The sequence below is a fragment of the Canis aureus genome, chromosome 15 (genome assembly GCF_053574225.1).
Source record: "Canis aureus isolate CA01 chromosome 15, VMU_Caureus_v.1.0, whole genome shotgun sequence".
NCBI lineage: Eukaryota > Metazoa > Chordata > Mammalia > Carnivora > Canidae > Canis > Canis aureus.
The window spans coordinates 57,472,978-57,488,064 of record NC_135625.1 but is presented as its reverse complement, the minus strand read 5'-3'; the positions used below and the strand labels follow the sequence as shown (position 1 = coordinate 57,488,064).

Sequence of the window (15,087 nt, the reverse complement as noted above, 5' to 3'; positions counted from 1 at the left end):
AATTCTCCTCTCCTACCCTAAGGCTTTGCTTGTCACACACACTCGTGTGTCTCTTTCCCTGGATTTTGAGTGCACCTTGAGTTGATATTACAGCATAGCACGTAATTGCCCTCAGCTTTTAATAGGTGTTAATTCAGTCTTAGTCTTGATCACAAGCTATAGCTTGAGAGAGGCAGTTTGTTTTGAGTGTTTGACATTTAACATGGGCCTCATACACAGTTGGCGCTCAGCTTGTTTGACTACATAAATACATCATTTTTTTATGGGCTGAATGGGATGAGCTACAGTTCTCATCTTCACTGATGATGAACAATCCAGGACTGTCCTCAAGCCAGAGACCTCCATGGGATGTACCTGCAGGTGTATTTCTGGGAACCCTGGCCCCTGAGCTGTCAGTGGGGGAAAGAAGTGACCCTTGGTGTGAGGCGAGCATCTTGCAAAGTTGTGTTTTCAGGAGAACAAGGAAACTCTTTCACAAACAGAGCTCCAAGTGAATCCGCCATCACTCCAAGGCCATGCAATCTTGGGAGATGTGGGAAATGACTCCTGTAATTTTACCTTTGATGTGTTAGCCAGTGGTGTACTTTCTGAGAACTGAGGGGTGGAGGTTTCTTTACCCTTTCCCTTGAGTGATAATCCTCGGGTGTAACACATGAGAACACATGAGTGTTCTCCATCTTTGCTTCCATTTCCAACTACTCGTTTCTCACCCAAAGCAGATGAGCATCATTTTCTCTCAGATGTTTGCAAGTTTCTTCAGTGTGCCCAGTTGCCCCGCTTTGACCCTTTACTGCTCCTTGTTCGGCACAGAAACTGCAAGGATCAGGCCCACTGGTTCTGACTGAAGAGGAGAAGAGGACCCTGATCGCCGAGGGCTATCCCATCCCCACCAAATTGCCTCTAACAAAATCAGAGGAGAAGGCTCTGAAGAAAATTCGGAGGAAAATCAAGAACAAGGTGACCCCTTCAAATCTAGGTGCTTCTAGGAGCAGAGACCATGACCAGGCTGTGTGCTCCCACTGCCCCCTTCCCTGTGGCCAACACTGGCCCGTCCCATGGAGCCATGGAGAGCTCCCCAGCAGGGAACTGGAACACTGATCACTGTGTTTCTCTGGTCCCTTTGCCCATCCTCTGGGTCAGTGGATCCCAAACTGGGTGTGCATACTCCTTGGTGCCTGAGGGGATCCATTTGGGGCTGAGAGGAAAACATCAGAACTCCCATTAATTTTTTTTAATCTTAGCCTTTTTAGTTTCTGTTTTATAATATATACATTATTTCCTTCTAGTGAGTGTGTATATAATTTATAAATAAATATAAATGCAGTATGGGTGCTTGTTTAACTTTTCACTGGGTTTTTTTATTAAAAAAAAAATTCTATTGTCCACTGTTCTATGCCTGGATTGAGGAGTCTCTTTAGCCCTAGGCCCCTACAGTGCAGATCAGAGCTGGTGAGGCCCCAGGGCATGGCTCGGGCACAGGCAGACCAGAAGGAAGGTGGCAGGAAAAGGAAGAAAAAGAGGTCAGTTATGACTCTTGGCCCATGTACAGAAGCAGTAGAGGATTATGTATGACTGAGCCCAACTATCTTCGTTTATATGTTAAGTTGAGCCAACTGAGCCCCATGGAGTTGAAATCATTTATCTAAGACCATATAGATGGCTTGTGAACCACATGTTCTGTTCTGACTCAGGCCTGCCATGCTTCCCACACGGGGCCCAGTTTGATGGGACCTGGTGACAACACAGGCTGGTTGAAACCAGGGAGGTCAGAAGAAGTGACTCACAGATGAGCCAGCAGGTTAAGTAAATGAAGAGGGGCCACAAAAATGAGGGGGAGCTCTGGTGATTTCTGCACCAACAGACTCCTCTCTTCAATTTACTCGTAACTGACATACTGACAGAGCAGGAGGTTAATCTCTCTTTCTCCCCTTATATCTCAGATTTCTGCCCAGGAGAGTAGAAGAAAGAAGAAAGAATACATGGACAGCTTGGAGAAAAAGTAAGCCTCCTGCGAAACTGGGTGTGTTTATTGGGTGATAGACATAGGGAAATGGGTGTGCGCAAAGCATCTGCTTTCCCCGAGAAGCCAGTGAAGTTCATTCTGGCCACCGTCAGAGCCCGTTGGTTCATCAGCTGTGTGCTGCCTGCCACCTAGTGGCTTTTGGGGGCGGGGCTGGGGTGGGGGGAAGCTTTATAAATAGGGCCAGAAGTAAAAAGTACACTCAATCTTAGGCATTTGGACCACACCGTTTCTAACGGAAGCAAGTCCTTGAAGGTCTCCTTTCAAACAAGTGCAAATATTAACATTCGTTCACATTCCTGGAGCTTTCCTCAGAGGAGAGGCACTGTTTCGGCTGAAAGGACCGGGGCTGATTAATCAGTCTCTTTGGCCACATCCCTCACATCCTAGAGAAAGCACGTAGGCAGTGCAGAAAGTCGGGCTGGCATTACTTACTTTCTAGCCACTATAATTCACGCCACTGGCTAGTGACTTCCCACAAAAACACTGGAAGGCACCTTTTGTTCTTCTAAATAGCCCAAAATCTCAGGAGGGCTGTTAAAAAAACATGATTGAAATACAATTTCCATATTGGCCTTAGAATATAGTTCTCCAGCTGACAAAGGAGTATCACTTAAGATGGAAATGGAGTCCAGAAATGAATCTTCCTGTGGGTCTGCAGAGAAGAACAGAACATTCTGGAACATTCTGGCTGGCTCTTGACTTTGCTATTGAAAATTGGTGTCTCTGCATCCTACTTTCGATACTGATAATTTTCCATTAAGTGGTCCCACTCTGTTCCATTATTTGCTGTAGGCTTCCAGGGTCAAGATGGCCTCTCTTGCCTCTTCCGGGCATGCACGCTCCTGCAGCTGGATTCCTTGTCTTGAGGGGCTGGGTTTTTGTCTTCCCCTCTTGCCCCAAGCAAGTCTCCTGTTAGTCTTTCTGGGCGTGAATCCAACTGGCAGCATCCAGGCTCCTATAGTATGAGGGAGGTGAATGATGGGCATTGAGAGCAATAGGGCAGGTGAGAGGAATCAAGTTTGGAACACTCTAGGAGGACTTTACATTGTGTCCCATCCCTATTCATTTTCCGTACCTGAGGCATGTGTTACTCATCTCTTTTTTTTTTTTTTTTTTTCTTTTGTCTTTTTACCCTTCTTCCTGACCTAGGCTGGCTAGGCTCTCTCTCTCACCTCTCTAGAGTAGCTGATGCCCAGTCCTCCTTCTGTGAGCCCCATCTTCCTCCACTCTAGCTCCCAGCTTGGCATTTGCTCAAAATACAACTAATTTTCTTCTTTCTCACTCCCCTATAGGGTGGAGTCTTGTTCAACGGAGAACTTGGAGCTTCGGAAGAAAGTAGAGGTTCTGGAGAATACCAACAGGTGAGTGTCGCTAGAGTGAGATGCTGCTCAAACTGCCTGATGGAAGGTGGGGACAAGAGGGGGCAGGTCCAGGACCAGAGCGGGAGGGAAGTGGAAGAGATCACACTGAAAGTATGGTTGTGCCCAGGGGCTCTGGGCGACTGTGATCCACTTACCTTATCCACACACATGCCCTTGTACACACACTCACACACGCATGTGTGTTCTCTTTACTTTTCCTCAAATAGATGGGAGAAAGCTTGGAGAATAAGGCTGATAAGTTTGATTCTCCTGAAAATGACACTCAACTTTAGAGGTGGGCAGGGAGGGACTGGCCACTTCATCGTCACCCAACTTTGGTAACAAATGGTGGCTATTAGTGAGAAGAAAAGAAGAAACCAGGTTTGTTTTTTAAATTGCTCTTTATAAAAATTAATTAATTACATTTCAAGGCTACTTTTAAAAATAACTATGGGACAGAGTGAGTTAATGGGCTCTTCTAGCACTTTCTTGCCAGGTACTGTTTTCAGCACATCACAGATATTAACTCATTTAACCTTCCAACAGCCCTAGGAAGAGGTCCTATTAATATCCTCATTCTATAGAGGAGATCACTGAGACTCAGAATGGTAGGTGGTTTGCCCAAGGTCATGCAGGCCATCTGGCTCTGCAGCCTTAGAATAGGAGAAGCATAATGAACGTTATCCTGCATCATATGCAAGAGAGGTTGAGGCATAGAGTTAGGAAAAAGGAGTTAAGATACAGGGTTAAAGGGTGGGGAATTTAATCCAGAATGTGTGTGTGTGTGTGTGTGTGTGTGTGTGTACACAGTGCCTACTTATACTTTAAAAATTAAAATGTTCATTAGTCAAGGGATCCTGTCGCCCTTAGTTGTTATAGAGCTGACAATTCAAGTAGAGAAGAATAGATTTTTAGATAAGAAAAATATTGTTCATTTAAGGCTTAGCGTTAATGCTTAATAATGATTTTGCAGTTATTAAGGTTAAGTCCACTTGCCTGTCATTTGATAATAACATTAAATTTGGCTCCCATCTTCACGGTTTGATTCCCAGGCAGCAGGCTTTCCTACTCATGAGTTAAAACTACCGTCGTTGGGAACACTGGACAAGCCCACTGGGCTTCCCTCTGCATTTCTGGGAATGTCTATGCTCAAATAGCAGGCCGAGGGCGGTCACCTGAGGTGCTCCACAGACAGGTGGCAGAAATAAGTGCAACTACCAGCTCTGTGTGCTCGCACCTCAAGCCTCTGCGGCAAAGGAGACAGTTTCCAGTACCGCCTTAGGATTCTGGTTTCATGGTTGCCTGTGGATATTCGACTCCAGAGGCTGGGCCCCGTCTTACCTCCACCTTCTCTCCTGCCATAGTGGATCTCTGGGTCCTGAACCCCTGCCAGAGTCTGTATCCATCTTGTTAGCATCCTGAATGCCCACCTTGGCACGTGCTGCTGCAGAAGCCCCATGTCCCATGTTCATGAGTGGGACAAATGCGCACCATGAAGTGGTGAAAGGGGAAAGAAGAATTTGTCCAAGATAACCTTGGAGTCTGGTTCAGGTTTCCTCCTTAGGCTCTGGGTGCCAGGTCTTCCCCAAACCGCACGGGGGCAGCAGAGGTGCAGTACAGGCTGTGCTGGGGAGCAGGGTGCTTGGCATTAGAAGGGTTCTGCTGCCCCCATCCTGAGAAAGGCCTCTCCTCCCCTCTCTAGGCTGACTGTGCTGTATCTTTTTTTATTTTTTTTTAAGATTTTATTGATTTATTTAAGAGACAGAGAGTGAGGACAAGCAGAGAGGGGGTAGGAGCGGGGGGGGGGGGGGAATCAACTCCTTTGGAGCAGGGAGCCATACATGGGGCTGGATCCCAGGACCCTGGGGTCATGACCTGAGCCCAAGGCAGGCGCTTAACCAAATGAGCCACCCAGGAACCCCTATACTTTTTAACTTAAAAGAACCCCACATATGTAATATATTTTTCATTGCAGAAAAAAAATCAGAAACTACAGTTAAAAAAGAAAAAAATTGCAATCTTTTCACTCAGAAATGTTTATACTTTGTAATATTTTATACATATGTATTTGTGCATATATGCATCTTCTTTTGTTAGGAACTTTCTCTGCTTAACAGAATACTCTGGACATATTTCCGTATCTGTGTTTTTCTTTTTGTTGTTGTTTTTATTTTTATTTGCATTTATTCTATGCAGAATTTACTCCTGAGCCATAAGTTTTTGTTTCTTCAGTTTCTTCTGGGATATCATTTTCTTCTGTGCAACCTCCTCTTCTGGTTTAGGAACAATCTGCTTTTTTTCAGTAAGAATCATCTCGATGTGGCTCATGTATGGGTTAATCCGGCCATGAGCCCTGTAAATTCTACGTTGCATCTTGGGGGCTTTGCTCACCTGGATGTGCTCAATGACCAGAGAATCTACATCTAAACCCTTAAGTTCAGCATTACTCTCTGCATTTTTAAGCATGTGCAGTAAAAATTCAGCACTCTTCTTGGGACACCGACCCTGTGTCCAGCCCCACTGTTTGGCCTGTGCACCTACCAACTCCACCATTGTAGCGACGGAATGGCACACACTGCTTCTGCAAAGTGACATCTTTCTGATACGTGGTGGCTTTTCAGATATGCATACCCTTGATGGCCTGGGCTGTTTGATGTGTGTTCTTAAAGTGAACACGAAGATTTGAACCTCTTGACTTGTATGATTTTGTAGGGTTTTCTGGGTCCAGCAGTAGAGAACCATTTTTGGAGGTTACCTCAGCCCACTCCTGTACCTGTGTATTTCTACAGAATCTTTATTTCTATCAGATTCTAATGAAGAGCTATCATGTGAGGAACACTGACATAAGGTACATCTGATTCTGTGTAACAACAATCTGTGTTTTGCCAGTTATTTTCATCTTTATAAATAATGGCCATGGTGATTTCAACCCACTATTTGTTATTATAGGATATGAGTTATGGGAACATATGGCATATTTGAGCTTGGGGTCAGCATATCTGAGAGATATGTTCTTCCCTGAGAGAGTCAATGATGATTTTCCTCTTTTCTTCTTCATGGACCATGTGGAAGTTTTTTCCAGCATCTAGCCTAGTGAAACCTCCACTGAAGAAACAACCTACCTCATGATATTGGTGCCTTGCTGCCCCTTGCCCACCCTGTGTGTGTGTTCCCTCTTCAAAACTTACCTCTCCTGGCAGACAGCCCTTCTTTCGTGGTGCTGATGGCTGATACTTGACTGATCTTAGTCTTCCCACAGATGATCGTATCAGGGGACTCGTGGGGTCATAATTTCTAAGCAATTTTTAATATGTTTTAGCCTGAGAGATCAAGAAATAAAAGCAGTGCTGTTCTCATTGAGGCGGGGAAGGTGGGTCTGCATTCCCTCCAGCGCCTACCCCATCTCAAGGGCCTCACCTTGCTCAGAGGACAAGGCACCAACTGCAGTGACTCTAATGTAAACTTGGTAATCTCCCACCCTGCACCTGTCATAAGGTGTTGGTGGTTTGGCCATGTCACAAGGGGAAACTTTTGGTCCCTTTGGTCACATAACATTGCGTAAGTGACACAGTGTTTGAACTAAATACAGACTAGGCCTGGTGAACACACACCTCTGTTTGTGTTCCTGGTCATGCTTCTTAGAGAAACTGAAGAAACAAAAACTTATGGCCCGGGAGTAAATTCTGCATAGAATAAATGCAAATAAAAATAAGCATTTTTTATTATCCTTTGGAGGAGGCTGGACAGACATAGGACAGCTGTACATGAACAGGATCCTGTGTCACTAGAGTGGGGTGGGAGCCCTTTGGAAGCCATTGTGTCCTATGACATGACAGGGTGGGAAAAGTGAGTGGATATATCCTCATTGGCCAAATTAAAGGAAGACTATTTTTACTCCCCCTGCCCCTCGGGGGAGTTTTCCATCTCTCTAGATGAAAATGAGCTCTCAGATTATGAGTCAATCCTGACTCTTTTGGTTTACACTAGACTTAGCAGCAGCCACCTAGCAGAGCTTATTGTTGGTTTCTAGGTATAGAGACCCTTTTATCTGAGCTCAGGAAGCTACAAGAGGATGAGGATGGGAGAGAATGCTGCTAACACTTCTGTAGGCTCACCCGGGAGCCTCTTGGGGCAGAGCCAAACAGTGTGAAAGCACCTTCGCTCTTGCTCTGCTAAGGTGATCCACTAATTGCGTGCCATCAAGAAATGTGTGAGATGAGAGATGAGAGTTTCCCAGGGGGCCTGTCTTCCTGCGCTCGATTAGGAAATACATTTTCACTTACAAAGTCTGGGCGAGGTCCGTGTGTGTGTGTGTGTGTGTATGTGTGTGTATTGTGTGTGTGTGGCTGCTAGAAGATTGTGCTGGCTCTTCTGTGCTCATCATTCACCCCTCTAAGCTGCAGGCTCTCTGGACAGGCCTGCCCTTGTCCCATTCCAGAGAAATCCTGTGCAGGTGACACACACACACTGCCCAGCCCGGCAGTTTTGAGTGCTGGCAGTTCAGTTGGCTCCTCTTGTTCCATATTTTGCTCTATTGCATCTGTAGGGCTGTGAGCTGCAGGTCCTCTCCTCCCACCCTGATGTGTGGAGCCGGGGGAGCTTTGACTTGAATTGCTCCTTAGCAGAGACCATCTAATTTGCCTTCTACTCACTTTCTTTTATAGAAGGGGAAACTGAGCCCCAGTGAGGTTCAGGTCATTCAGATATCTAGAGCTAGAACAGGGACTAGACCTTAGCCACTTAATTTTCAAATTGGTCCAAACCTTAATTTTTCTTTTGCTGTGCCCCTTTCTCTCTCGAGGACCACTGCCTTTTCCCAGCTTGGGGCTAACTTAAACCTGCTGAAGAGGGCCTTGCTTTGGACCTGTGTTTCCAAGGACCCTGCTCTGGCTCCCTTCTGGCCACATGTCTCTCCAAGAGAAGAGTAGTCAGCAGGCCCAACGCGATGCTTGCATGTGGTGCTCTCACTGGACCCCTTCAGACCCCACCAGACCCCACCCTGGTACCTGGGATTCTGGAATTCCCTGCCCCAACCACCTGGGCCTATCTCCAGGGCCTGTGTGGATCTCTACCCCGTCTTCTCCAAAAAGTACACCAAGCCACCAGAGGGCCTAAGCTGATGGGATGTGTCAGGACTGTGAACCTTGGCTGGTGTGTGTCTGAAATCCTCCATGGTGTATCAGGTCCTCTCAGCTCTAATCTCTAACTCCACTCTTCTTGTTCTTTGAATCTATATACAGTTCCTGGTAGAGGTCTTTCCAGCTGAGTGCCCTGGGCTTTCACCTTTTTCTGCCTCTCCTCATTTGTTCACGTGACCCCTGAGGCTGTGCCCATTTGCCCTATACACTATTACCCTCTCCCACAGGTTCCCCTTTACTCTGTGGACTGACTGTAGCTGCCGATCCTGCTTGCTGCCATCCACAGAGAAGCCACTAGAGTACTGGCAAAAGATGCAGCTTACCCCTCTGCAGAACTTTATCTGGCTTTAATTCACTTTCATCTCTCCATTTTCTGTAACTTCTGGTTGTGTGAAGAGTACAAGCTTTCTTTTTACGTGAACATATTTCAGACTTCAGTGGATCTTTGGGTACTAGACAAAGTTCCCCAGAGAGACTGGAAGGGCATTTTAATATAATTTTGTGGTTAAGTCAGCCATTCCTCAGCCCCAGAGAACATTCTAGAGCTCTCTTGTTCCTGTTCCTGGGCAAGGAGATAATAGAATATTTCAGAAGTATCCTCTGGTCCCTGCAAAACCAACCCTTTGTGACACAGCGATTACACAGGAAGAAGGAGGAGAAAATTCATCCTTGTTTTTTTTTTTTTTTTTTCCCATTTAAGCCAAAGCCCCATGAACAACCCTCAAAGCTTAAGTAAAAGATGACAAATAGATCATTTTTGAATGATCTATTCAAAAATTAGTATTTTAGCGCAGTGCGACTGTCATTTATTTGCGTATGTGACACTTCAGTTTTGAAAAGTCTTGGAGATGGTTGGTGAGTCTCTTTACTATTGTTATGCAGCGTGTGGAACTCTGAATTGTATTCCCTGTATCCCAGGACCTCTCCACCTCCACCCCAGGACTTTGTGGTAGATATTTTAGCTTCTGGTCACCCTTGTTCTAACCCTCAGAAATTTCTCTAAATTTCTAAAAGACCTAACCCTCAGAGTTTCTCTAAACTCTAAAAGACCAAGATGGGGTGGGAAGGGATTCAAGTGGGATATTTTTTTTTTTCTTCAGAAGCACACGGATGCTTAGCTCTTCCATCACAAAGCCACCTGCTTTCCACGTGTGCACTAGCTAAGTGACACTTAGACTTTTTTTTTTTTAAGATTTTATTTATTTATTCATGAGATACAGAAAGAAAGAGAGAGAGAGAGTGAGAGAGAGAGAGGGGCAGAGACACAGGCAGAGGGAGAAGCAGGCTCCATGCAGGGAGCCCAGTGTGGGACTCGATCCCGGGACCCCAGGATCATGCCCTGGGCTGAAGGCAGCGCTAAACCGCTGAGCCACCCAGGCTGCCCAAACTTAGACTTTTTTGATTGTAATCATTTTGCATTTTATGTAGTAACCCAGACATACCACAGGAACGTATACATCACATGCATAACTAGTATGAATGTTTCACAAATGAATGCTTATATACTATGCATGATGTCCTCTGATACCATGTGTTCTAGTTGATTGTTTCATTAAAAAATACACCAGTGCAGGGACGCCTGGGTAGCTCAGTGGTTGAGCATCTGCCTCTGGCTCAGGACGTGATCCTGGAGTCCCAGGATCGAGTTCCACGTTGGGCTCCTGCATGGAGTCTGCTTCTCCCTCTGCCTGTGTGTCTGCTTCTCTCTACCTCTATCTCTCTCATGAATAGATAAATAAAATCTTAAAAAAAAAAGCACACCAGTGGCAATCCAAGTGTCTTTACAGCTCATGGTTCATCATGGTTCACATGGTTCATCATGGAGAATTTGGAAAATATTATGTTACTTTGGAAAGTAACGTAAGGATATGAAAAAAAGTTCCTGCATCTCTGTAAGAGTCTGACTTATCCAGAGAGTGCTTTATACACACATACACATGTGCACACACACACACACACACACACACACGTGCACCACACACTGTAGCCTGGCTAGTTCCATTTCTCAGTAAGGCGTGTTATAAGATTTCATGGAAAGTATGTCTATTGAATTCCTGGTTTGAAGCTTCTGGCACAGCAAGTATTTGGGAACCCTCACTTTATTATTTTTCCTGGGTTCTGGTTTGTCACTCCAGTGGGAAATTAGATACCTGAAAAGTATAACATGCAATACTCTATGACCTTTTCCCACTACCCCCCCGCCATCTCTCATAAAGAAAGGGAACAGTAGAATACAAAATTAAGTGAAAGACAAAGAAAACCATGAGGCTGTTGATGTATTTCCCAGTTATTATAAGAGTATGTCTTGGCCTCCTGGCTACTTTTGAATGTTTTGCCCAATTTCTCTTGATATGCCTCCCGAGATCCAGGGTGATACTTTATTTTGGGCAAGGCTGGCAGCTGCCTTTGACTGCTCTTTTGCAAGAAAGTGTATGAGGACAGCCACTAAGTTTATTTTTACATCTCACCACGAGAGAAAATCCACATTTTCAATCAAGAATTGGATACTCCAATTTAACAAGTTGTGAAAAATCTCTTGGCCCAGATAAATGTTTGCTAAGAGTACTCCTTTCTCTAAATTGAGACCTTGCTCCCGGAAGCCCACGAATTCATTAAGCCATAATTAGCCACGGTCACTGATGATTTAAAATACAGTAATAAAGGGAAAGTTTATACTGGGCTTTGAATGCACTGTTGGGTCTGTCCTATGGGTGGCTTTTTATAGCTGTAGTTTTAAAATAATTCTTCCATTTCTTCTGATGCCTGTCTCTTCTTCAGCCAGCCCTTCGTGCAAGCAGGGTAACAGCTGTCATCCACACTCCCACTGCTGCAGGCCGTGGCATCTGTCCCAGTGGCTCCAGGGAGAATCGCACATCATCTCTGACCAGTGTTTCAGTTAGGAGGTCCCAGGCTGCCCTGGAAAGGGCTGGCTTCATCCGTCATCAGTGGAAAGAGACAGCAAGCACTCTCTAAAGGTGGCTTTGCTTCTAAGAAGCCCAGAGGACACCAAGAGGGGGGGATTCTCTCACTATTTTGTGAGCTGATGAGGTCAAAGGAATAAACTTTGATTAGCCGCCTAAACTCAGGACCAAAATAACTGGGTTAAAGTAATGCAACAGTGGTATCAAGATCTGAACTCAGCCAATCTCCTGCGCTGGTGCAGATGCACCAGTCCTAAGCCATCCTGTCTGCTCTTCTACTGTCTCACAGAGCGACAGGTCTTATAGTTTCCACTTTCCTAAACAAAGTGCAGATTTGACTTCAGACACCTGACATGGCACAAGGAGCACCCTTGATTCTTTTACCTGTCACATAGCAGTTTATCTTTGGCATACCTGGAGATGTGTCAGGAAATAAATATTCATTTGCCCTTATTGTTTTTATTTGTATCATTATCATGGAAACTTTGTTATAGTATGTATGTCTTTGCCATTGGGCTGATTTTTATTGTGGCTCTGCCATCTGTGGCTTGGCCCCTGTTGATAGTAACCTTCTCTTTTCTCCTTCTCTTCTTGTTTCTTTTCTTTTCTTTTCTTTTCTTTTTCTTTTTCTTTTTCTTTTTCTTTTTTCTCTTTTCCCTCCCTCCCTCCCTTCCCTTCCTTTCCCTCCCTCCCTCCCTCCCTCCCTCCCTCCCTCCCTCCCTCCCTCCCTTCCTTCCTTCCTTCCTTCCTTCCTTCCTTCCTTCCTTCCTTCCTTCCTTCCTTCTTTTTAGAGAGCTTGAGAATCAGTGTGGTGGGGAGGGACAGAGGGGAAAGGAGAGAGAGAGAAAGAGAATCTTAAGCTTAGCATGGAGCCCAATGTGAGGCTTGATCTCATGACCCTGAGGTCATGACCTGAGCAGAAATCAAGAATCAGATGCTCAACGGACTGAGCCACCCAGGCACCCTCATAGTAACCTTTTCTTATCTAATGGTGGATGTATCTCTCCATCGAGCTTTTGTTGATATGATGTTAATTCACTGGGTTTAAGGGAAATCTACCTAAGAGGTATTTTGGTTATTGATTCTATTAGGTTATAAACTTGGGTACCATGTTGTAGAGCATTGGAAAGCACAGAAACTACAGAATCAGGTTTTATTTACGTAATAGGTTTTCAACCTACTAGTTACATGTCATTTTTTTTAATAAATTTATTTTTTATTGGTGTTCAATTTACCAACATACAGAATAACACCCAGTGCTCATCCCGTCAAGTGCCCCCCTCAGTGCCCGTCACCGAGTCACACCCACCCCCCACCACCCTCCCCTTCTACCACCCCTAGTTCGTTTCCCAGAGTTAGGAGTCTTTATGTTCTGTCTCCCTTTCTGATATTTCCCACACATTTCTTCTCCCTTCCCTTCTATTCCCTTTCACTATTATTTATATTCCCCAAATGAATGAGAACATATAATGTTTGTCCTTCTCCGACTGACTTGCTTCACTCAGCATAATACCCTCCAGTTCCATCCACGTTGAAGCAAATGGTGGGTATTTCTTGTTTCTAATGGCTGAGGAATATTCCATTGTATACATAAACCACATCTTCTTTATCCCTTCATCTTTCGATGGACACCGAGGCTCCTTCCACAGTTTAGCTATTATGGACATTGCTGCTACAAACACCGGGGTGCAGGTGTCCCAGCGTTTCAGTGCATCTGTATCTTTGGGGTAAATCCCCAACAGTGCAATTGCTGGGTCGTAGGGCAGGTCTATTTTTAACTCTTTGAGGAACCTCCACACAGTTTTCCAGAGTGGCTGCACCAGTTCACATTCCCACCAACAGTGTAAGAGGGTTCCCTTTTCTCCGCATCCTCTCCAACATTTGTGGTTTCCTGCCTTGTTAATTTGCCCCATTCTCACTGGTGTGAGGTGGTATCTCATTGTGGTTTTGATTTGTATTTCCCTGATGGCAAGTGATGCAGAGCATTTTCTCATGTGCATGTTGGCCATGTCTATGTCTTCCTCTGTGAGATTTCTGTTCATGTCTTTTGCCCATTTCATGATTGGATTGTTTGTTTCTTTGGTGTTGAGTTTAATAAGTTCTTTATAGATCTTGGAAACTAGCCCTTCATCTGATACGTCATTTGCAAATATCTTCTCCCATTCTGTAGGTTGTCTTTTAGTTTTGTTGACTGTATCCTTTGCTGTGCAAAAGCTTCTTATCTTGATGAAGTCCCAATAGTTCATTTTTGCTTTTGTTTCTTTTACCTTTGTGGATGTATCTTGCAAGAAGTTACTGTGGCCGAGTTAAAAAAGGGTGTTACCTGTGTTCTCCTCTAGGATTTTGATGGAATCTTGTCTCACATTTAGATTTTTCATCCATTTTGAGTTTATCTTTGTGTATGGTGCAAGAGAGTGGTCTAGTTTCATTCTTCTGCATGTGGATGTCCAATTTTCCCAGCACCATTTATTGAAGAGACTGTCTTTCTTCCAGTGGATAGTCTTTCCTCCTTATCGAATATTAGTTGACCATAAAGTTCAGGGTTCACTTAAGGGTTCTCTATTCTGTTCCATTGATCTATGTGTCTGTTTTTGTGCCAGTACCACACTGTCTTGATGACCACAGCTTTGTAGTACAACCTGAAATCTGGCATTGTGATGCCCCCAGATATGGTTTTCTTTTTTAAAATTCCCCTGGCTATTCGGGGTCTTTTCTGATTCCACACAAATTTTAAAATAATTTGTTCTAACTCTCTGAAGAAAGTCCATGGTATTTTGATAGGGATTGCATTAAACGTGTAAATTGCCCCGGGTAACATTGACATTTTCACAATATTAATTCTGCCAATCTATGAGCATGGAATATTTTTCCATCTCTTTGTGTCTTCCTCAGTTTCTTTCAGAAGTGTTCTATAGTTTTTAGGGTATAGATCTTTTACCTCTTTGGTTAGGTTTATTCCTAGGTATCTTATGCTTTTGGGTGCAATTGTAAATGGGATTGACTCCTTAATTTCTCTTTCTTCAGTCTCATTGTTAGTGTATAGAGAGGCCACTGACTTCTGGGCATTGATTTGGTATCCTGCCACGCTGCCAAATTGCTGTATGAGTTCTAGCAATCTTGGGGTAGAGGCTTTTGGGTTTTCTATGTAGAGTATCATGTCATCGGTGAAGAGGGAGAGTTTGACTTCTTCTTTGCCAATTTGAATGCCTTTAATGTCTTTTTGTTGTCTGATTGCTGAGGCTAGGACTTCCAGTACTATGTTGAATAGCAGTGGTGAGAGTGGACATGCCTGTCTTGTTCCTGATCTTAGGGGAAAGGCTCCCAGTGCTTCCCCATTGAAAATGATATTTGCTGTGGGCTTTTCGTAGATGGCTTTTAAGATGTCGAGGAATGTTCCCTCTATCCCTACACTCTGAAGAGTTTTGATCAGGAATGGATGCTGTATTTTGTCAAATGCTTTCTCTGCATCTAATGAGAGGATCATCTGGTTCTTGGTTTTTCTCTTGCTGATATGATGAATCACACTGATTGTTTTATGAGTGTTGAACCAGCCTTGTGTCCCAGGGATAAATCCTACTTGGTCGTGGTGAATAATTTTCTTAATGTACTGTTGGATCCTATTGGCTAGTATCTTGTTGAGAATT

The 15,087-nt window shown here is 44.4% G+C and overlaps 1 protein-coding gene across 1 annotated transcript in view; it reads left to right on the top strand.

Moving 5' to 3' along the window:
* CREB3L2 (cAMP responsive element binding protein 3 like 2) overlaps nt 1-15,087 on the top strand; it is a 119,800-nt gene that overhangs the window by 90,098 nt on the left and 14,615 nt on the right. The window contains exons 6-8 of the mRNA XM_077850066.1: nt 811-957; nt 1,941-1,999; nt 3,316-3,384. Coding sequence (XP_077706192.1) covers nt 811-957; nt 1,941-1,999; nt 3,316-3,384 — 275 coding nt within the window. The remainder of the gene's footprint in view (nt 1-810; nt 958-1,940; nt 2,000-3,315; nt 3,385-15,087) is intronic.